The sequence below is a fragment of the Leguminivora glycinivorella genome, chromosome 7 (genome assembly GCF_023078275.1).
Source record: "Leguminivora glycinivorella isolate SPB_JAAS2020 chromosome 7, LegGlyc_1.1, whole genome shotgun sequence".
Lineage (NCBI taxonomy): Eukaryota > Metazoa > Arthropoda > Insecta > Lepidoptera > Tortricidae > Leguminivora > Leguminivora glycinivorella.
The window spans coordinates 22,936,935-22,962,031 of NC_062977.1; the positions used below are offsets into that span (position 1 = coordinate 22,936,935).

A 25,097-nucleotide genomic window follows, 5' to 3' on the forward strand; every position below is an offset into this window, starting at 1 on the left:
TGGGCCCTGTCGTTTTTTCTTTCGTGTATGATATCTATTTAAATTCATAGAACAAGTTGTTTAATAAAAATAGTGAAAAAAAAAACCCATGCAATGACAAAGAGCTTCCATAAACGTAAAATTTATATGAAAATGTGATTTTGTACAAAATTATAAGATCACATCCGATCAACTAAGGGCCAACGAAAATGGAGAGTGGGCCTTAGTCCCACTGGCACCAACCATTCAGAGTTAGTGGGCTGTCATCTGTCAAATTGCATACAAAATGGATCCTCCATTTTCGTTGGTGCAAGTGGCCCTTAGTTGATTGATTCTGACCTTATAATTTTGTACAAAATTAGCATCTTCTTAGGCTGCAAAGAGAAAAGACATTGACATTACTGCTGCCACACTGTAAAAGGAATCGTTGAGATTCGTTTTGTACCCAAGCGCGGATCCAGCTTCGTGCCCAGGGGGGGGGGGTCACGTGGTAAAAGCCCAGGCCCCAGAGGGGGTCACGTGGTCTATTTGTATGGGCAACCTAGGCTCCAGGGGGGGGTCATGACCCCCATGACCCCCCCCGGGATCCGCGCATGTTTGTACCTACATTTCTGCTTTTATTTATAAGCAACACATTTTAAATTCCTTTATTCGAAATACCAATCCCAAATTAATCGAGCTTACTTAGCATATTCCCGTCGCCAAAAATATTTGCACTCGGGGCGTAAATCTTAAGTTCTTTGTCCACAACAATGCAAATACGTGGGTCAGCTTTAAAATTCTTGGGCAAAATAAAGGGCAATCATCTCGGTAATGCGAGGCAGAGGATTTTAGGGTCCAAACTGGAGGTGTGGGAGGTATTTTTGAGATTGGGTACCTAAATAAATCTTATTCTAAATATGGCATACTTATTTTCTTTAAGCAAATAAGGGATAAGCATGTGATACTCTTTGAGTTGCAGGCGTCCATAGGTTACGGTGACCGCTTTCCATCAGGCGGGCCGTACGCTTGTTTGCCACTGACGTAGTATAAAAAAAGCAGCTTTGATCACGTTGCCAAGTTGAATACAAGTTATTTTATTTTTTTCTTGGTGCCAAACGCAAACTAATCAAGATCAAGACAAGATTGACTAGGTGATAAAATGTGTGTGTTAGTACACCTAGGTAAAAAATAAAATTAAAATATTAATACATGTATCATATTAATGTTTTTTATAAATGTGTCTTTTTATCTATTCCGAAAATCAAAGTCGACAAAATAGCATTTAAGTAGTTTAATTTTCAACAAGTGATTGTTAACCACATATCATGCAGTTTATCTGTTACTAAACGGAACCCTTACCATATTGTTTGGGTACCTAATAGGTATTATTTTTATATAAATACTAAACTTATGCGATTTGCGGTGCAAAGAAATGTCGAAGTTTGGGTCACCTTTTTTTTTAGTGTTTTGCTACTGAATAAGTAATAATTTTCGTAGGTATAATGGATATTTTGGGTATTTTAAGAGGCTGGATTACTCGTAACTAATGAGTTATTTTTGATTTATAGATGGAACTGTCTTACCTCAATACATCGGGCCGATTCGAACTTATATTTTAGGCCTAGTGTTAAATGTCAGCTCTAGGAACGATATGGATCGCATTAGTGAGATTTTTGGTTGAAGAAACTTATATTTTGACACTAACATACGTACCTTACGAAACAAGTTCACCTATTTGTACTTAGGCCGAGGTGTCGGATTTTGTACTGAAGTTGTTGTTGTTGCCTGTGATGGTAAATATGTCTCAGGAGCATTCAAGGGAATGCTCATAATTTTTGTGTTGTTGCAATTAAATATCACGCAACGAGGCATCTTTTATGTTTTTGTTGAATTCAACTTACAAAAATTGACGCCCGAAAGCTGCAAGCTGCGAAAGACGGACAACTCAGTGGATTTTACTGAGTTCATTACACGCTAAGTAGATACGTTTGCTTGATCTTTCTGTGGTATCTTAGCATTACTATCATTCAAGTTTGAATCACATCGTACGAATATGTTTTCTATTTATAAAATTGGCGTCCGTGGGAACAAACTCGAGTCGGCAACCGAAATAACTACGAATTTGTGAATCAGCTTTTGCTCGTGTTTTCAACAACATCAGAAAAAACGTTTCATAAATACTCCGGCCCGTATTTCACCTACTTGGCAGTGCATGCTAATTTTACGTGTTTTTAGTTAGTCACGCGAGTTATCTTTTATTATTTAATTTCTTGAGATATTATAGACGTGAGCCCTAACTATGACTGATTCTCTTCTCGATAGCGTGAAAGCAAAATAATATAGCGTAGCAGTGGGTACAGTCAACAATTGGAACTCTAGGCCACTGTTAAACTACGTCATACTTAGTGAGTATAGCGACGTTAGAAATCTGTAAGAAATCTCTTACGGCTTGTCATTTTGACATGATTGTAGAGTGGCCTAGGGTTCCAATTGGTTGACCGTACCGTAGAACTTATATTGACCGGGATATAGAAATAACCGTGAAAAAACCGTGGATCATTCAAAACTCTTATCGTACCGTAGAATTAATTTGAATTTAAACAATAATTATATAAATATTGCAAGATATTTTTTTACACCAGACTTTTAGACAATTTTTTCTTACAGTAACTTCCGGTCCGAAGTAAACAATTTTTTTTATTAATAGTTAATCTCTTTGAAATGTCTAAATGACCCTTTCGACGCAGACAGTATTAAAGTACTACTTTTATAAACTACTGCAAAAAGTGCGGAAAAATAGCACCGTATCTACTTCAAAAGTTTCCATTTAGTGCTAGTTCAGATACAGCGGAAACCAGATTAAATCTGGATTGCAAAGTTTTTCATAATTTTCATACATTTATGACCATGAAAATATATAAAATGGCTCTTTAACACTAGGCGTTTCTCCTTGACCCTTCAGCTGCGCCTGCGTTATAATTAGCCTTAACAAGGTTTTGCATAGTTAACCCTTCGCTTTCGCCGCTTTCTACACTGAACCCGCTAATGCGCCTGATTCGGCTAATCGACGGTAATTGGTGGGTTAGGAATGTGGGAGGGAGATCGATTTTCATTCATATTTAAGGTGTCCATTAAAAGTAAGTAAATTCTTTATTTGCATTAAATGTGGTTAAAAATATATAATAGGATTATGCTCGCCGAGTCGAATCTCATTAATGCGCCTTCTGCATTCACTATGAAACTGCAGCCATTTTGAAAACACAGATAAAATGGAGTTAGCATACTTCAGCAGTTCTAGAAAAGTTTGTACAAAAATTAAGGAAAAAGTTTTTGTTTTTATTATTCCTATTTTGTTACCAAGATTTTTTTGATGAATTGAGATTTTAGTAAGTTTTATTTCGTCATTAAGGTTCTCTAGTAAGTATCTATATTTTCTAAATTATAATAATTATCATGTGTATATGTTACGAAAGTCGGCTTACATTACTAAATGTTGGTAACAAAATAGGATCAATTAAAATTTGCTGACGTGGCTATGTACAAAGTATTCGGGAACTGCTCACTTAGAAGCTTGTAACGCCAACACCCAAGACGAAAATGCATGTATCTACAAGTATTATGATTGACCTACCTAATTACTACGCAACCACTATAATTAAATAGCTTTATCCATTTTAACGACCTGTCAACAAGATGTTTACGTTCTATCCATACAGACGTTGGGCAGCGACCATGTCCTCTATAAAAGCCACAATAAGCCAAATATTTATGCAAACACGTTTCCGTTACTTTACAAGTTCTCGAATCGTGAATGTCTGGCATTTGTATGTAGGTACAGTCAGCTGGAGAGAAAAGTAGACCACCTGCATACAGCATGCACGTTTATTGTGCTTTTGGATGTTGCAACTATAAAGCTATAAATGTCATTAGAATGTCATTAGTATGCTCCTTATAATTGATACCAGTTTTTTTATTTTCATTTTTACTGTGGACTACGCCACAGTATAATAAAGAGTACTATCGTACAGTGGAGAGAGAAGAAAGAAAGAAGACAGAGATGGGTATCTCGGCGGTCGGGGTGGTGTAACGGTCGAACACTTGAGCTTCGCCACCAGTGGGCTTGATCGCTTTTTCTTTAATGTATGGTATCTATAATATTTCAGTTTATAATTTATATATAGTAGTGTAACTACTTAAAAAAACAAATCAAAAAATATTTAATAAAATAATTTGATTTGTTCCCTACATCAGTGTGCATACTCTTAATAAAAGTTTCGCCGCCTTTATTCTTTCCTACGTCACTACTCACTACGTCTTGCACTTGGCCTTATCGGGCGTTATCAGAGAAATTACAGCTTCCTGGGACGTGAACCTGTGACCCCGCTATCTGTAGTTGTGTAATTCGTGGTGTGAATGACTGATTAGAATAATGAATAGGTGAGCTAGGGATTACCTTTGTACATATTTAATTACATGTGTTTACTAATTAAGAGTCACGTAATCTAAATGAACCGATGTCGCTTCATTTTGAAATGTCGACTCTCGCGAGGGAGGGACCGCGAGACGCGCGTGTGACACACTGATTTAAACTTTCACGATTATTACACATCATTATTTTTAAAATCGGGACTTAATCGCGTATAACTACATATTGAAACGTTGAAACGTTGAAACGTTGGAGGTCAGTTTAATATGTAGTTATACGCGATTAAGTCCCGATTTTAAAAATAATGGCGCGTGTGACAGTTGAGTTTTTGAATGATTTGAAGTTTGTGAATGATTTGAAGTTTGTGAATGATTTGAAGTTTGTGAATGATTTGAAGTTTGTGAATGATTTGAAGTTTGTGAATGATTTGAAGTTTGTGAATGATTTGTGTGTGAATATTTGTGTTTAACTAACCTCGTTGAAGATACCGATCAAAAATTAACTACTAACTCATTGCAAAAAAGTGTTTCTTTTTTGAAAAATATTTTGAATTTTTATTTTAAGTGCCAGTTGTAGGAATAACATTTACTTTTTATGTTAAAATACGTCCAATAAAACTAAAAATTCGCTTGACGTCATATAACATTTTGTCTTTATTTGGCCCTCAGAAATGCATAGTTAAAAACTTTCGGTTTTCTCTTGTTACACCGTGTATACAGAAGAAAGATACAGTGGAGACAAAACAAATAATTATAAAAAAAAAACAGACAACCTTTGGGTAGCAGAAATAGAGAACAATGACATAATCAAAAATTCATGCTATGAATAAGAATAAGAATAATTTATTTGCTTTAAACAATACCAATTACACTGAACATTGCCGAATGAATTGCCGAAACAAATCATTCATTTCTGGTGTAGGAGGCAAACAAGCAGACAGGTCGCCTGATAGTAAGCGATCACTGCCGCCCATGGACATCCGAAACAATAGAAGGGTTGGAGGAGGAGGTCTTTTCAATATGACGGTATACCTAAGCTAAATATGTAGATTCATGCGTTTATAATTAATACAACTACAGCATGTGCGCTTAAGGTATATATTGGGGCATTTTCAGATTTTGGATCCCCCCAATTAGCAAAAGTTGTTAACATAAATTAACTCGCTGGCAGTTTTGTGACTACAATTAAGCATAAAATCTGTCCAAAAAATTACTTTTTTCACATTCTGAATATAGATTATCGCTTAAAATTTATGTAATTAACACAAAAAAATACTTTTATTGAAATTTCATGCTTAATTATTGTCACAAAATTGACAGTGAGTTCATTTTTGTTAACAGCTTACGCTAATTGGGGGGTCCAAAAATCTGAAAATGCCCATTAACAGCCTCTTAAGGCATTCGTGGAGGTTGTAAGTTCCCAAGACTACAATACTCATAACTTACTGCTTCTAGGTTTACGATCAAGTTAAGATTTACCGACACGCTCCTTTTGAGATAAATGTTGTCCTATGTATAATTTATTTAATGTATTGCTTACTTTATTAGGCACTTAATAATATTATAAAGTTTTGTTTGACTAATGCGAAACGTTGAGCATTGTTTATGTGTGGGTTAACACTATAAGGTATCAGTTACGTCGTATTGGAAATCGATACTACCTAAAACATTTCACACCATCTTTGCGTACCTAAAGATCTCCTTCGATATTAACAGCTGAATTTGATGCATTTGAAGAATTTTTAATAGTAAAAAAATACATGTTTTGACAGACTCTTTACATAAATAAATAAATAAATAAATAAAATAAATATTATAGGACATTCTTACACAGATTGACTGAGTCCCACGGTAAGCTCAAGAAGGCTTGTGTTGCAGGTACTCAGACAACGATATATATAATATATAAATACTTATATACATAGAAAACATCCATGACTCAGGAACAAATATCTGTGCTCATCACACAAATAAATGCCCTTACCGGGACATACATACAATCACGCCTATATGTCATAAAGGGGTAGTCAGAGCACATGGAACTACTCACGTTTCAGTGCCACTCTTGGCAAATAAGGGATTGAAAGAAAACGAAACTGAAAAAGAAAGCTTACCTACAGAATATTTTTCATAGTGACTCTCGAAGAGAAATCTATGTTTAATAGTTTATATTACTTACTCCAAATTATACTATACTTTTTTATTTCCTAATTAAAAATAGTGACAAAGAACACAATAAAATTGAAGAAAGCCCATACAAATCGCTGTCGCAAGCAGAATCTTGTAAACCCTCGTTTCAATGCAAACAATTCGTCCAGCACATGCCTAATAGAGCCATTCTCCGGTCCATACACAAAAGGTTATAAGTTACAAAACTTCGCTTTTCATTCGTTACAATTTCCTACTTTTTGCTTATAGAGATAATGTATACATTTGTGTGTAAACTTGTGGTGTCTACGCCACCATGCCATGCCAAATACACAAACGCTTACGATAATATATGATACGACTATCTCTATCGCTCCTCCGTGTTGGCGCGACAGAGCCCGACTACATTTTGATCGGCGTCTAGCGACAACGATTGTCGTTTCGGCTAGGCCGGCATTAGGTACCTACTGTCAGTAGAGATAGCTTTGTGTTAGCAATGTTAGCATTGTGGTATAAATTCCGTGCAAGTTAAAATACAAAGTAGCTTGCGCGTGCGCTGCATAGTCAAGTACTGGCTTAGCACTAAGTTGGGAATACTGAGAACTTGATAAGTAGGTACCTACTTGTGAATGGGTCAAGGAGTGAGGTAATAATATTAAAGTTATAGCACAGGCACTAGAACTTGTGTAATAGTACATTTCGTTATAAGTGCGAGAAGTATGTCATGTGAAGAATGACATTCTCGCACGTGTGACGAACGACGTTTTTTAATACAGTTGCGAAAAAACACTACTACTTACTTACAACGAAATAAAACAATCCGAACTATCAATTTTCCCATGGACATTGACGGATTATTTGACAATTCAAAGGCGTATTTTTGAAGCTTTTAAACTTGCGTGCATATTTTCGAGTTTGCTATTCATCTAACATAATTTATTTCATTGGGTGCCATAAAAACATAAACATTTACGATTTGGGACGATTGTTTAATGTACAACTACATTTTAATTTAATCGATCCATTTATGCCCCGACGTATTGCAAATAATGTAAAATAATTAAGACAAATCGCGTAACATATTGAGGTTTTTTGAACGTGCATTAAGTTAAAACATGGTAGACGCCTCTACTTTGACAGTAGAAGACGCGTTTCGTTCCAATCATGTTCTGTTTACACGACTCGTTATGACCGACTTTTCAAAGTATAAACCATTTTATAAATTATGTTTAGTATGACTAAAAGTAAACAATTACATATGAAATATTAACGTTTTAAATATTAATCACTTAATAGTATGTTTATAGTTTTATTCTGTCTTAGTAAACTAGACTAATATAAAAACAGCTCGGTAAGTAGTCGTAAAATGGAACGTGTAGTGTATGCTAAGCTTAAATAGCATACTGAACACTATCTCGTGTGTCTATTGCATTAGCGGCAAAGCCGTGGAAAGTATCTGTCACTTACGCTCTGTCTATGGTATGATGGCCGTGGGCTGGACGACGGAGAACGGAGTGAGGATACATGGTATGCGAGGGCATTGCCGAGCCAGTGTGGATTGTAGGAGTAAATTAAATAACTAGTGATTAAGCAATCACTACAAGTGGCGACGAGAAAAAGGTAAGTGTTTTACTAAAATCTCAAGTAAGAGAATTACCAACACCGGGTACAAAAACAAAATGGAGGTCATGATTTTATTCCGAAATGAAACTTTTTCTATATTTAGCACTGTTGCGTGATGCGTCCACAAGGAACAATATTTTTACAACATAATTGTTCGTTCTGTCAGTATATTCCATCATCTAAACGGACTTTTCAAGGTGAAATATGTTACCCGGTTTGTACAGATTGGTACATAAACAAAGCAGGGAACTGGACAGCGTAAACAATCACAGATAACGTTATCTATACTTAAATGGCGGCAGGCCTATTAGATTGCCCTGTTAGGGGCGTTGGGATCATGAATTTATTCTCACTATAAAGCAATAAGTTGTATTCGCGTATTTACTCCACAGTGATGAATATCATTAGGTACAAAATGGCTACCGGTTTGTTGGGAATATATTAATATAATTTAATGTAAATTTCACCTTTTATAAATATAATATTTTATACAGTAGACTCATAAGGCATTTCCATTAAAATCCAATATGACAAAAGCCTTAGTGAAACTCAAGTACTTACTATATAATGTCATAGTCATAGTGGGTAAACTGCACAGAACTTGCCATGTTAAAATAATGTAATTAGGATGATATAGTATCGGCTGCAGCCACAAACTACTAAGAAGATACTACGCTGCAGCACACATTGTGATTATATAAAGAACAATACTTTCTTTGACTTGACAACAGTTATCAGTGAACAGTACAAGATACTCGGTTAAAAATTAAACTTAAATGTCTTCTATTAAAACTGGGTTGACACACCATCCATTAAATTGGAAAATGTCTGGGTGACACACCATCCATTAAATTGGAAGATACCTGGGTTTGACACACCGTCCATTAAATTGGAAAATGTCTGGGTTTGACACACCGTCCATTCAATTGGAAAATGTCGGGGTTGACACACCGTCCATTAAATTGGAAAATGTCTGGGTTTGACACACCGTCCATTCAATTGGAAAATGTCTGGGTTTGACATACCGTCCATTCAATTGGAAAATGTCTGGGTTGACACACCGTCCATTCAATTGGAAAATGTCTGGGTTGACACACCGTCCATTCAATTGGAAAATGTCTGGGTTGACACACCGTCCATTAAATTGGAAAACGGTCAGATAATTCACCAACTAATTTGATATTTCAGGTTACATCAAGGGTGTTACATAACTGCTATGAGCTCACAACCATTACTAACCCTGGAGGGGTTAGATTTGGAGGGCGATCGAAGTTCCATTGGCAGCAAATGGGAAAAATGGAAGAGGTCATTGTCTATCTACCTGGATGCGGCAGAAATAACAAAAGATGTGAAGAAACGAGCAACATTACTGCACTTCGGAGGGACAAGTCTTCAAGATATATTCTACAACTTACCTGGTGCAAACGTCACAGCTGCAGAGAATGTTGATGTATATAAGACAGCAGTAGAAAAACTTGATGAATACTTTCTTCCGAAGTGTAATCGAGTTTTTGAGCGTCACATGTTCAGAGTAATTAAACAAGAAGATAATGAAAAGTTCGAAAGTTTCCTGGTACGACTCCGGAAGCAAGCTGAAAAATGTAGTTTTGATAAGACAGAAGATCACTTGATCGACCAAATTACTGAAAAATGTCATTCAGCTGAGCTTCGAAAGAAAATTCTAACAATAGGTGACAGTATAACGCTAGAAAAAATAATAACTGAGGCTAATACATTAGAAGTTGTAAACGACCAACTACAAATATATGAAGACAAGACACAGAGTAGCCTAAATACTAAACAAGTAAACCAAGAAGAAGTTAACTCTATTTATAACAAGAATAGTACAAAAACTAAAAAGGAAGGGCCTCATGGCAAATTGAAACCTTCTTGCGTTCGGTGTGGAGGTAAAATCCATAAAGAGTACAAGGATTGTCCAGCTTCAGGGAAGACATGTCATGCTTGTGGCAAAATAGGACACTTCCGCCAACTCTGCAGATCGGCTGGTCTGAAACGGAAATTGAATAATCAATCAAGCAAGAAAGAAAATAAAAAAGCGAGAGTTGAAGTCGATTACGTATTTAACATTGACAGTGATGCTATAATCGATTGTATCCTCGGGGGAATCAAGACAGAAATGCTAGTTGATTCTGGTTGTAAACACAATCTTATTTCTCTAGAAAAGTGGGAAGTTTTGAAAAAATTAGGAGCTGTAGCAATTAATCAAACACCCAACCCAACCAAATCTCTTATGGCTTATGGCAGTCACACTCCACTCAATATCAAAGGGTCATTTGAGACTACAATGGAAGCAAATGGACGCAAAGAAAATGCAATAGTTTATGTTATTGCGAATGGCACGCAAGACTTGTTGGGCAGAGAAACGGCGACACGGCTAGGTGTTTTGAAAATTGGTGCAGATGTGAATAAAGTTGATGAAGGTGTCATATCACAATCATTTCCCAAGCTCAAAGATGTATTGGTAGAAATTCCTATAGATGAAAATGTACAACCAGTCTCACAGCCATATCGGAGAATACCTTTGCCTATCCAACAAAAAGTTGAGAGCAAGATCCAAGAGTTACTCGATCGAGATATTATTGAAGAAGTTAATGGACCTTCACGATGGGTTTCACCAATGGTGCCCATTATGAAAGAAAATGGAGATTTGCGGTTGTGTGTGGATATGCGTCGTGCTAATGCTGCAATTTTAAGAGAAAATCATCCATTACCATGTATGGATAAACTATTACCGGAAATTGGGAAAGCTAAATATTTTAGCAAACTTGATATCAAGGACGCTTTTCACCAGTTGGAATTACACCCAGATTGTAGACATATTACCACTTTTATAACAGCCAAAGGGCTCTATCGCTATAAAAGACTCATGTTTGGCATATGTTGTGCGCCAGAGATATTTCAAAAAGTACTGGAGAAACTTTTAGTTAAATGCGATGGGGTCATTAATTTCATTGATGATATTTTAGTTTTTGGGGAGGATGAACAACAACATGACATGCGTCTGGAAATGGTACTGAAAGTAATTAAGGAGAATAACATACAACTCAATGAGCAGAAGTGCATATACAAAGTGAAACAGGTGCACTTCTTGGGACATGAACTATCAAAGCATGGAGTGAAACCTTTGCCAAAGTATATGGAGAGCATCACCACCTTCAGACTTCCGATAACAATAGAAGAACTACAGAGCTTTTTAGGACTTGTGAATTATGTTAACAAGTGGTTACCCAATTTAGCCACCAGAACAGAACCTTTAAAAGAACTGTTAAGGAAAAAACTGGGGAAAAAATCTGATATCAGACCGTATTGGACAAGTGAGCAAGACAAGGCATTTACAGAGCTGAAAGATGCACTAAGTAAAATACAGACGTTGGGATTTTACGATATTAAAGATAAAACCCAAGTTATTGCTGATGCCAGCCCAGTTGGCCTTGGAGCAATTTTAATACAGACCGATTCAAATGGACCACGGATAATCGCCTACGGAAACCGGACACTGACTGACTGCGAAAGGAAATACAGTCAAACCGAGAAAGAAGCTCTTGCTCTGGTCTGGTCTGTTGAACACTTCAACATTTTCCTTTTCGGCAAGAAATTTGATCTCATCACAGATCACAAACCATTGGAAATATTGTTTGGATCAAGATCAAAGCCGTGTGCACGCATCGAGCGCTGGGTGTTGAGACTCCAATCATATGATTATAACGTGATCTATAAACCAGGAAAGGTGAATATTGCTGACCCGCTGTCTCGTCTATGCAAATTGATTGGTGCACAATCTGCAGGAGGAGACGAACACATACACCAAATTGTAGAGGAAGCCAGACCACATGCGATTTCGATGTCTGCCATTATTGAAGCTTCTATAAATGATGAAGAAATCAGAGGCGTAAAAAACGGAGTGTATGAAAAAGAGTGGCATGAGACTGTTAAAGGATATAAGATATTTGAGAACGAACTATGTTTCTATGGCGATATTTTACTTCGGGGGAACCGAATTGTCATACCTCAGAAATTACGGAAAGGAGTATTGGACGCTGCACACGAAGGCCACCCTGGGATAGTTGCTATGAAGGGCAGGCTCAGGTCCAAGGTGTGGTGGCCAAGAATCGACAAAGACGTAGAAAATTTAGTCAAGTCCTGCAAGAGTTGCACTTTAGTAGGACTGCCAAATCCTCCAACACCGCTGAAGAGACGCGAACTCCCTTTAGCTCCGTGGGTTGATGTTGCGATGGATCTTCTAGGACCTTTACCTAATAATGACCACCTGCTAGTTGTAGTAGACTATTATAGCCGCTATAAAGAAGTAAAGATCTCCAGGACAATAACGAGTCACCAAATTATAAAGCTGCTCAAGGAAATTTTTAGCAGACTAGGTTACCCTGTCTCGATTACTGTTGATAATGGCCGGCAGTTTGTTAGTGAAGAGTTTCGATTGTACTGTGAAGAGTGCAATATCACCGTTCACAACACAGTACCATATTGGCCCCAGATGAACGGAGAGGTTGAACGACAAAATCGTGATATATTGAAACGCCTCAAAATTAGCCATCTAGAAAAAAGGATATTAAAGAAAGTCTGATGGAGTATCTTATAATGTATAACAGTACACCCCACTCGACTACAGGGAAATCACCATCAGAGCTGTTTTTCAGAAGGCAAAATAGAGACAAAATTCCATCAATTGACCGAATTGAAGGTACTGATGTCGACCTGGATGTGCGTGAGCGAGATAAAATACAGAAAGAAAAGGGGAAAGAATATGCAGACAGAAGGAGAGGCGCTAGTGAGCCTAATCTAGCAGAAGGAGATAAAGTGTATGTCAAGAATATGGATAAAGGAAATAAGCTCTGTCCAAACTACAATCCAACACCTCATACGGTACAGAGTGCTAATAGAGGAGATGTGTCAGTAAAGAATGATCTAACGGGTCAAGTTCTGAGAAGAAATGTGGTTCACCTGAAAAGAGTAGAAGGACAGTGGGAAGCTGTTCAACAGGAAGATCAGGGAGAAGGCGCCGACGAGGCAAACAGTGATGAGCAAATGTAGCTTGTTTTAAATGTTGTTAATTAATACTTAATTTCTTGATTTAACTATACTGAATATGTAAAAGGCACTGACTGAGTATTATCTGTAAGACTGATTATAGATGAGTAAAATATATTTGTTGATTTTGAAACACTTGTTGTTATTAATCTAATTTAACTTCAAGGGAGGGATGTAGTGTATGCTAAGCTTAAATAGCATACTGAACACTATCTCGTGTGTCTATTGCATTAGCGGCAAAGCCGTGGAAAGTATCTGTCACTTACGCTCTGTCTATGGTATGATGGCCGTGGGCTGGACGACGGAGAACGGAGTGAGGATACATGGTATGCGAGGGCATTGCCGAGCCAGTGTGGATTGTAGGAGTAAATTAAATAACTAGTGATTAAGCAATCACTACAGAACGTATATACTTTTTACGCACTAGTTCGTAAAATACAACTTCTCGCACGCTAAACAGCCAAAAAACGGGCACTTTTTGAGCAACTGTATTAAAAAGGTTTTTTTCAGTACAGATGGTGTTTTTTTTACGCACTAGTGCGAGAAGTGGTTCATTATAAATGCCAGGTCGAAACTTCGGAGGGCCATCTGTACTGAAAAACGTCGTTCGATACACGTGCGAAGAGGAAATTCGTAACTCGTGTCGATTTAAAACACTCCCTTCGGTCGTGTTTTAATCTATCGCCACTCGTTTCGAACTTCCTCTTTTTCGCACTTGTATCGAAATGTACTATTAACTAGGTATTTAATTTCACAAAAGTTTTGTACCGATAACATACCCTCAAGATTGGTACAGCCTTCACTAAAATAAATAGGTATAACTCTAGCAACCTGCACTGCAATGTCACAATTTGGATTTCTTTCAACCCCCTTTTGCCAAGAGTGGCACTGAAACTTAGTATTCATGTGATCTGCCTACCCCTTTATGGGATACAGGCGTGATTATATGTATGTATGTATGTGTATAACTCTAGAGAACAATTTGATTGTATAAATAAGCAGTAAATAATAAGTACAAACAAAAATCCACAGCACAGGCTTCGTCAAATATAGTATCTATGTCATGTCAAGTAGGTTATTAACATATATATATATAAAAAGGAACACAACATACACCTAAATCTAAAATAACCCTTCCTGGATCGTACCTGGCTCAAACGTCCCCATTATACCCGCCGCATTTCCCCGCTGAACTGCAATGGAGACCTGTTGGACCAGATACGACCCAGAACGAGGATCGCAGCCCCTCTCCCGCAAACGACGCCCTAATTCCCTGAAAAAGGAGTGAGCCTCTGAACCCCAAGGCCCCGCTGTCTCAATTGCCACCGGCACAAAGTCATAAGCGGTTTCCAACGCGGAGTACTTTGTGTGCTTAGACTTTGCCGCGGACTCCGCCGCTGAGCCAGCACAACTTGTAGTCTGCCTCAAATGGGATGCAGCGTAAGTGCTGACACAAGTTGCATCCCACACGAGACAGCGCCCCCTTCGCCACGGAACCAAGGTCAGTCCGTCTGGCCGTTTGCCGTCTGTGCGACTCAACCCCGGTGGCTCCAAGACGCAAGGCACATTGGCAGAGACCAACGCGCGACGCACGATCTCGTTAATTGAGTGATGCCTCGGGAACCGCCCAGCACACCTTTGGCAACTAAGGCCGTGGTGCCCATGGTGGTCGTCATGGGGGTCGTGGTTTATTTGATTGTTGTAGTTTATATCTTTGACCACATACTGCTCGTTGAAAAATTATTCTCTACAATCATGGAATCACTATATTGCCATTTAATCCTGTTAGATGGCAGTCTGTGCACTGTGATTACAAATTTTACTTTGATAGTAATTCTCTATATATCTACTAAATCCTCTTTGATAATATATTATTATTATTATTCAATTATAGGCGAGCAGCTATTCAGCTGATGAGCCTATGTCACACAGTGTCTTATGATTTACAGTTAGCAAAGTCATGTCGTCATCATCTTATTGTTTAAAAGCCACTTGTCTAGTCTGTTTTTAAACACATTCACTGAGGGAGCAGTAACAACACTATCCGGTAAACTGTTCCAAGCCGCTACAACACGATTGGATAGGGAATGATATGCAGCTTTAGTAGTAGTAGGAGTGCGAATCAGTTTTAGGCTGTGACCTCGGGTCTCACGGCTGGTACTTCTCATAGCGACTACTTTGTGAATGTCGGGGAGGTTGTAACAGTGGGTAACAATCTTGAAACATTCGATAAGGTCTCCTCTCGCTCTCCTATAGGGGTACATAGATATGTCATAAAGAGGTACCTATTTGAAATGTACCATAATTTTATTAAAATCACAAATCTCTATCATCTTTTGACAAGATTGTCAGATCGCCTTGTCAATAAGTGCAACAGCTAAAACCTTAGGAGTATCTATCGGAAGACTCCCACGCAGTAATACCGCAACTGACATTTCAACCGATTCTGAATTAGATAAGTAATTAGCCTGAGGCAGAATTGGCGTGGGCTAGTTATAAAGCTGTAAGGCACTGGTCCTACCGCGAGCTAGTAAACTATGAGCTATCGGCTATAAAAACTAACAAAAGGTAATCACTCGGCCCGTGTATATAAAAGAGACACGGCAATGTTTATAGTTACTCGCCCAGGTGAGCTATCAATATCGCCGTGTCTCTTTTATATGCACGGGAGTGCTTATCTTTTGCTCGTTTTTATAGCCGATAGCTCATAGCTTACTAGCTCGCTGTGGGACCAGTGTCTTATAGAAGGTCAACAGAATCTCGGCACTAAAAAAGGCGGAAAATTTGAAAAATGAGAGGCTCGCCAGCCAATTGTCTTCATAAAACGCGTGCCCATGACTTGACGTTGGCGGAATCATCGAAGAGCCACTTAAAAATTGATTCAAAATGTAAGGGCGAAATTCGGGCATTTTCGCGAAAAAAGATTCAAAAAGTTTCTTTTTCTAAAATTGGTAAATTTCATGTTTTTCCTACTCAGAATCACGAGCCTTTTCCATCCTACTAGGCGGAAAAAAGCGTCCCAAATTTGATTTTTCCACCACTTCGGAACCATTTTTAAAACACTGAAGTACAAATATGCAAAATAATAGAAAATTTTGGGACCATTTTTTTGCCTCTTGTTTTTGGTCCTAGATCGAAGGGGCTCGTTATTCTGAGTAGAAAAAAACATTAAATGTACCTAACTTAGAAAAAATATTTTTGGTGATTCTTCTCGCGAAAATGCCCATTCTCATAACTCTGAATTTCGCGCCATTTTTTAGTGTGGACTTGGTTGAGCTATATTATTATAAGTCATCAAAGAATGTAAGTCATAGTAGAAACGAGAACATTTTAAACCGGAAATTCAATCAAAATTGATGAAAATGAAAGTGGATTGTAACGATCACTAACGATACCTAATGGGACAGGTTCAGCCGCGTACCCAAGATATGGGTTGTCTGTTCGCTTGTCTGTAATTGTTACTGATTTGACATTAAAAGATACATTTGACAGTGGACAAATTAGCAATTTTAAGTATAATGCTCCTACGGCAGATGTCGCTACAGGTTCCATTGATCAATAATCAATATGGTGGAAAATCGATCAGGCGAGCTGCTTGCTCGTTTGTCTCCTATCGCATAAAAAATTTGCTATCTTGGTTGGCTGAATAATCAGTTAGTCAGTCTCTGGAGTATCAATATAGGGGCCGTAAGTTCAAGTTTGACCCAAGGCAGTAATTTTCCACTTATATTTTTTCTAAGCCCAGTGGCACCAATTGCAAACGTTTCTACATGTCATAAAGTTAGAAAAGATTAGCAATTGTTATAAATTCCTTTCCCATCAAGTTTCCTCTATATCCATAATTTCCTAGACATCCCACATGCAAGCCTCACGTATGCTAAGCCACGACATGCGCTTGCGCACGGCGCACGAAGACAAATTCGTGCTGTATCGGCCATCTGCGCGCCAAATATGCGCCTACGCGCTGCGGATATGGCAGTGGTGACATGTCGTGGAGGTTTACTCTATGATTGGTAATGAGTACTATGAGTAGGCTTCTAAATAATACAATCAGGTGTTATTTTCATGAAACTTTATTCTGTCATCTAAGCGCCACACCAGATCTCAATGATTGTGGAGTTGAAGCGATAATATTGTCTTCGGTTACCGCAATAGTTACTCATGAAATAAAACTATGGAAAAGGATTAAATCGCGTATAATGAATTTACAATTCATCCCAACGTTTCGAACACTTCACAGCGTTCGTGCTGGTCAACGGGTGACTGAGGAAAATTTACAATGTGCAAAAGCTACCCACATACTAGAAATATGAATGCTGTAAAGTGTTCGAAACGTCGGGATGTATAAAATTGTAAATTCATTATACGCCATTTAATCCGTTTCCATAGTTTTATTTCATGAGTAACTATTGCGGTCACCGAAGACAATATTATTTTCTTTGTAGTTAGGTACCTATAGTCACACCTCGGACACTAGCGATCAAATATATGAAAGAGGCGCGTTCTTAGCACATAGTCTAAGCTCGTGTAGGTGAACGCGTACTATGCTTGTATGAGTGAAATATGACAGGTCGACTGTTCGCGTTTTTAACAGGCGGTAACTGTGTGGTAACCGAGAGGGGTGGGCAGCACTTTCAGCGGGGAGCGGGAGTGGCCATACTGTAAGATAGTACTCTTTATTATACTGTGGTATAGTATTAAGAGTCTTAAGAACAAACTGATTCGCCAACTGCTGTTAATCTAACAAGCCATTAACGGCCCAATACCGACCGGATGCGGTCAATTCACGAGATCGATGTGCCCACGCGCACGGCTTATGGCCGTTGCTTAACGGAGACTTGTCGGCAGAGAGTAAACAATGTGTACAAGTACATGATAATCGAATAGCTGCCGGTTTTTGGTACTTCCTATTTGTGATGCCGTTTGAAGAGTACTGCAATTTTCTGGAGTCTTCATTTTTAAGAGTTATACACACAACTATTGTTTAGGTGCGGTTCATCCGTAATGAGAATTAAAAAGGTTTTTTTTCTGTAGCAAGTAAGCAAGGTTAATAAGCAAGGTCATCGCCAAGGGGGGGGGGGGGAATCTCCTCCTGCCCCTACTTAAACAATACAATTTCTACTAAATGTATTCCCTTGCCCATCAGCTGTCAACGGCCTTGGTGAAAAGTTCGATTCAGAATCTGAATTTGAACCTCTTGTTTTGAGCTTTTTGAGCTGGTTTTGTCGTTGAAATTCTTATATTTATGTGACACTTCCTAGGCTTTGAGTTTTATGACAAGGCGTCAGGACAGACTAGGTGTCAACCCTAAGAAGCTTACGTTGATAACAAAGACAGTTGTCCAGGTACATAGCCGCCATTGTTACCATACAATATATCAAAATAATTATGGCAGCCCACATTTAAACGGTGTCAACGCGGTGAAGCAATCGGGAATCGAACCAGCACCTATGCGCCCACTAATACACCAACGCGCGACCCACAGACACGTCTAAGTTTAAAAAGTCGTATCTTCAAACAAATTTGAGAATATTTTGGCTGTTTTGACTTAGGATGGTTGACTACCAAACGTTGTGAAAACATTAGTGATAAACAAGTTTTTTATAATGATTTCCGGAGCTTATGTGTGTATCGAAACTTATAAGCTTGTGTTTTTGCGGATCAGTGAACTTTTTACGAATTTATCAAGGTTTTTAAAAACTGTTCGTTGTTTACTTGAGGAAATAATTTGAGTTTCTGAGTTTTTTCCTTTAGGTTTTAGCATTTTGGTTTGTTTTTTGACAATCTGCACTTAGATACTTTATTTACATGCATGCACACGCGATAATATGTATATGCAGTTATGCACTGCGGGCTGTGTCATGAGAAGGATATCTTTAACGAATTAATCTAAGTTTTCTTATCAACTTGCGTGCACATTGTACTGTTTTTCAAAAACTGTACAAGATAAGTACAGTTTTTGAAAAACAGTAACTACTGATATATTTGATTCTTGTTAACTTTTGTAGCACTGTTTTTGTTTGTTTTTCTATTTAATGACCACAATACAAAGTAAAATGCTGCTCGGCAAATACTGTTATTAAAAGATGGTGAAACCTAATATTATACCCAAGCTAAACACCAACATTTATCAAGATAATCACTAGCTTATGCAAATTATAGTGTTTTATTTGTTGATGTCGCACTTAAACAAGCAAATTACAGTTTTAGCCTTCAGACGGCTGGTTACAAATAGAAACGTTATCTTTTGGCTAATTTATTAGACATTAGCTTTTGCCCGCGACTTCGCTCGCGTTAGAAAGAGACAAAAAGTAGCCTCTGTCACTCTCCATCCCTTAAACTATCTCCACTTAAAAAATCACGACAATTCGTCGCTTCGTTTTGCCGTGAAGAACGGACAATCAAACAGACACACACACTTTCCCATTTATAATTAGTATGGATTATAATGGTGGCAATGGTTCATAAATTGACATTAAGAATTAATTTAAGTATGTACAACATAGAAGATACACAACTATCTACTTTGTTAGTAGAATCCGCGTTATTCAATGTTTTTTAAATTTGCCATTTTTATACCACACAAAGATGGCAAACAAGCATACGGAACGCCTGATGGTAATAGGTAACTCCAGAGGTGTTTCATGCGTTACCGACCCTTTAGAAGCCTGTACCTATAGTCTACAGTCTGTGATACACTTATTTTAATATACCTACACGGTGTGACATGAGGAAACCGAAAGATTTTATCTACGCATTTCAAAATTGAGGGCAAAATAAAGATAAAATTTTATGACGTCGCTACCTATAATTTCGTCAAAAATTGTTCTTTTTTGTATCATCATCCTCCTTGCGTTATCTCGGCATTTGCCAAGGCTCGTGGGAGCCTGGGGTCCGCTTTGACAACTAATCCCAAGATTTGGCGTAGGCACTAGTTTTTACGAAAGCGACTGCCATCTGACCTTCCAACCCGAAGGGTAAACTAGACCTTACTGGAATTAGTCCGGTTTCCTCACAATGTTTTCCTTCACCGAAAAGCGACTGGCAAATATCAAGTGACATTTCGCACATAAATTCCGAAAAACTCATTGGTGCGAGCCGGGATTCAAACCCGCGACCTCCGAAACGAAGGTCGCACGTACTTACCGCTAGGCCACCAGCGCTTCAAAAATTGTTCTTTTTTGTGTATTTTAATTTTATTGAATGTATTTTCAAATAAAAAGTTAATTTTATTCCTAAAACTGACACTTAAAATATTCGTTTCTTTTTCTAGAAAAATAGTTTTTTTTTGCAAAGAGTCACTAGTTTTTTACTTTACTTTTTGATATATATCAACGAGGATAGTTTGATTATGTCCGATATCGGGATCATTGCCATCAAAAGGCGTTTTGTTCTGAGAAATAATAAACAATTGTTATTTTTCGTGGCGAAATTCAGAAAAGTTTATACCTAAATCTATGTTTCGATCCATGTTTCGAACATGGCCAACGCTATATTGACTTAAAATAAAACCCGCTGAAAATATTTTTAAATATGTTTGAGTCTCACGGGAGTTTTATAGTTAAAAAACCGGCCAAGAGCGTGTCGGGCCACGCTCAGTGTAGGGTTCCGTAGTTTTCCGTATTTTTCTCAAAAACTACTGAACCTATCAAGTTCAAAACAATTTTCCTAGAAAGTCTTTATAAAGTTCTACTTTTGTAATTTTTTTCATATTTTTTAAACACATGGTTCAAAAGTTAGAGGGGACGCACTTTTTTTTTCTTTAGGAGTGATTATTTCCGAAAATATTAATATATCAAAAAACGATCTTAGTAAACCCTTATTCATTTTTAAATACCTATCCAACAATATATCACACGTTGGGGTTGAAATGAAAAAAAATATCAGTTTACATGTAGGGGGGGTACTAAATAAAACATTTTTTTCCATTTTTTATTTTTCCGACTCGCTCGGAAACACGTGTTTTGTCCTTTAATACCAGCGGGTAAAAACGCATTTTATCCACTAGTTTGTAAAGTAATTTGACCTTGAATAAAGTCAAATTAACTGCTTTAAAATTGATAAAAGCAGGTGAATCTAGTAATAAGGATGATTTACCACCTGTGGTACTACTGGAAGCAGTGATAAACGCATTTTTTGCGTTGTAGTTTTCTCGCTGTAGTGAGGGGAAAAGTTTTGTGTTACACTCGGGTGCAAATGTATTTTACTTCTCGTGTGTTAAAAACTCGCAAGTTCAGGATTCTATTCTGGAACCACTCGCTTCGCTCGTGGTTCAACTATAGAATCCTTTCACTTGCTCGTTTTTCAATTCCACACTCGGCCTTAAAATACAACTTTGCCCCCTTGTATAACAAATAACTATTTGCACTTTGTTGACGTGATTGATATGGGTTCCCTCTATTTGGCATAACTTTAATTGTCCGAAACGATTTTCGCATAACATACTTCGCATAATCGATTTTCGCCGAATGTTAATTTGGCAGAAAACTTATTTGTCATAATCGAAAATAATACGAATAACACATTGTCCGAAAATAAGTTCGCATAATTCTGTTTACGCCGATTGTTTTTATGAATAAAATTAATTCGCATAATTGTATTTGGCATATTTCTTAAAATCAGAACCCATACTAAATGCTGTTAAGAGAGTCGGTTTGGTTAGGTTAGAACTGCGACCTCAACAAATAAAACATTTTGTCAAGAATTTCGGTTAGGTTAGGTTAGAACTGCAACATTAATATAGTAGTATTACCTATGATAAAAATTCTGCGTAGTAAATTTCCACTAAACCATGTTATGCAGAAATAATTTATGCATAAAAACCATTCGGCGAATAACCTTTATGCATGAAATATATTCGGACAAACAAAAATATGCCTAGACAAATTATGCGTAACTATACTATGCCATAACAGATTATGCGAAAGGTGAATTATGCCAATATAGATTATGCCAAAAAGAATTCTCGATTGTAAAATTATGCCAAAACAAGGGGAACCGATTGATATACATATTGGTACCAAATTTTAGCTTTCTAGTGCTAACGGTTACTGAGATTATCCGCGTACAGACATGGCGAAACTATAAGGTTGTTGACTACGGAACCCTAAAAAGTTTATACCTATGACATTTTAGTCTTCTAATATGATAAGTACGCTGTTAAAATTATTCGATTTCCTCATGTTACACCGTGTTTTTGAATTTCAAAGGTTTTTGTATTAAATAATCTTTCATTCTACGTTAGATGCAAAAGTAGAAGTTCCAAAGGAAGCGGTCGATTACTTAATCAGATCCCTCGGTAACTGGAGTCGATTTCCGACAGATCACATGACTGCCGCTGTCTCGTCTTCGTTTTTTAATGCTACTCGTGTTTTAAGGACTCTTTCTTGTGAATTATAACGTACGTTGTTTACAGTAAACATTCGCATTGTTAAGAATAAAACCTTAAAAAATCATTTATTGTGTTTACCTATATAGCTAGGTTTCGTAGGTATTAGGTATACCATGCTATTTTTTAATCTAAGTAATTAAACTATTTATTTACTTTAACACATACATACATACATACATACAATCACGCCTGTATCCCATAATGGGGTAGGCAGAGCACATGAAACTACTAAAGCTTCAGGGCCACTCTTGGCAAATAAGGGGGTACTTTAACATAATAATAAAATAACATATTTAATTATATACATATAAAACAAAGACTAAACTTAAAGCCAGCTAATATCTAAAATAGGCCCTCGAAGCATTGTACTTGGGATGATTGACTACCTACCATGTAAAGTTTAAAACAAATTCACATTTTTTTTAGTTCATGTTAAAAAAATCTTTAATATAGCAGCTTTCATCATTGGTCTTAACGTCTATTGCAGACGATTTATGGTGTAATATTCGAGGAGCACCTTTTCTGATGACTTATTAGACCGATGCGAGACCGGCATAGTCTACCGCAGGGCTGACGAGACTTCTCTTGCGGAAATCGGCGCTGAAACACCTTGACGTCGCTTCTGTCTCTTACCAGCGAGTGCAGCAAACAATGACTCATCGCAAATTTTGCGACCCTCCAATACATTTGCGCCACTCCGTTCGTTGTTCTGCAACCTTCTCCCAAAGTCGGTAGTCAATATGAAAGGCAATCATGTCCCTCTTTGCGCAGTCTTTAAAACGAAGGATAGCAGCTTAAGGACTCTAAAAAATATGTACCTACCTAGGATGGCAAACTTAAAAAAGTATTTTAGGTGTAGGAAAATTCGGCCAGTTCCATCCTTGACATGAAAACTTAGCGTGGTCACACTTCTACTTGGGTTGGTTAAAAGTAGATAGGCAAGATAATAGAAGTTTTTGCACATCAGTGTGGTACCGACAATTCCATAAACGTTTTTTTCTAATATTTGTACAACAAAAGTTAGCAAGTTTTTGCTCGTTCAAAGTGTTTAACACCAAATAGAATGACATCAGCGGATAACTTGTTTGTCGTAAATGTGCCGCTTTTGGCAAACTAGTTTTAGCAGTTCTGCCGTTGGTATCGGCTGGCAGACAATTATAGATGTATGTAAATGAGGGTTAAGTTTACTAGGTTGAGAATTTCTCTTATTATACTTTGGTAACATTAATAACAAGAATTGTTATATTGTAGGTACGATAGGAATAAAATTGAGTATTAAAAGTGATATCGGCAGTCACAAGTTGAAAGTGCTCGTAGTGGCGCGATCGAAGCTGGAACACCTTTAGTACCTAGGTACGCAGCCGGTTTTCTGGTACCCTTTTTTGAGATTGTTGTGAGGCACTAGGTCAGATCCATCAAGGCACTAGGTTTTAATAATGTCTACGCGCTTACAGCTGTGCTATTACCCAAGCGCACGACTTGTGCTGCCCTCATTTTGTGGGCATTACAATGATACATTTTATGGTGTCAAATTAATTCCATAAGATTATGTGTATTTGCGACGATCAGTGCCACTCCTCCATACACCTTGTCAATAGGTAGTAGGTAGGTACTATGATTTATGAAATAGGAGTAAGTAATATATGTTACTTAGATGTTTCTGTTTTTTGAATTCTCTACTGTCGATTACTTTTGCTCATATGCAACTCAGTATAATAATGCATTGTTTAATAATATTGCTAGTAGGTCGCGGTTTGCCGAGTGGGCAGGTTTACAATGGCCATATCTGGTTACGGCCACAATCAGGGCATACCGACTGGCTGACGACTCAGCCGATTTCATTTGTGCAGTATGTCACAATGTACTTAGAAGGTACGCTACCGAATATCGGTCTTAAGACGCTACAGGAGCAAAAAATGGGGGGGGGGGGGGGGGGGGGCTCCCTTTCCATTTGGGAATTTTAGTTAAATATGCTAGTGTTATTAACTAAGATATAATGAAAAAAAATTGTCCATTCAGAACAACTCATTTAAAGTTTGCGAAAAATCTTTAAAATCGAGGTTCCGCTCTCGACTCCTCATTCAAAACGTAACGAAGTTTGAGAATCTGAATAACAATGGAATAATCTGTGTTGGACCGTTTAGTTTTTTGGCTAATTTTGAATACCACACCTTTTTGCGCCATAACCAATAAGGCCGTTTTTGGAAATTTTTGATGGGCTCTAGCGTCTTTAAAAATAAGAATATCAAAAAAATCTAAACGGTCCGACACAGATAAAAATAATAATAATCTGTGTTGAACAAAATCATTGTTCTATCTTCAAAAACCAGGGAGGAAATAGTCGAGAGCGTTTGTATGGAGATTTGACCCCTCCTGTATCGTCTGCAAGTATGAATAGGGTAGTGCCCATTGTATCGAAGGTACCTAATACCTACCTACCTGCCGGCGATCTCGGAAATAGTCCTCTCACGATTTTGCTGAA

The 25,097-nt window shown here is 37.6% G+C and overlaps 2 protein-coding genes across 6 annotated transcripts in view; both read left to right on the forward strand.

Moving 5' to 3' along the window:
- LOC125228395 (integrin alpha-8) overlaps positions 1–25,097 on the forward strand; it is a 212,738-nt gene that overhangs the window by 66,787 nt on the left and 120,854 nt on the right. The window lies entirely within an intron of this gene.
- LOC125228397 (uncharacterized protein K02A2.6-like) lies at positions 7,930–13,170 on the forward strand. The gene is made up of 2 exons (XM_048132952.1): positions 7,930–8,154; positions 9,346–13,170. Exon 2 carries the CDS (start codon positions 9,374–9,376, stop codon positions 12,758–12,760), a length of 3,387 nt encoding a protein of 1,128 aa, XP_047988909.1. The 5' UTR covers positions 7,930–8,154; positions 9,346–9,373; the 3' UTR covers positions 12,761–13,170.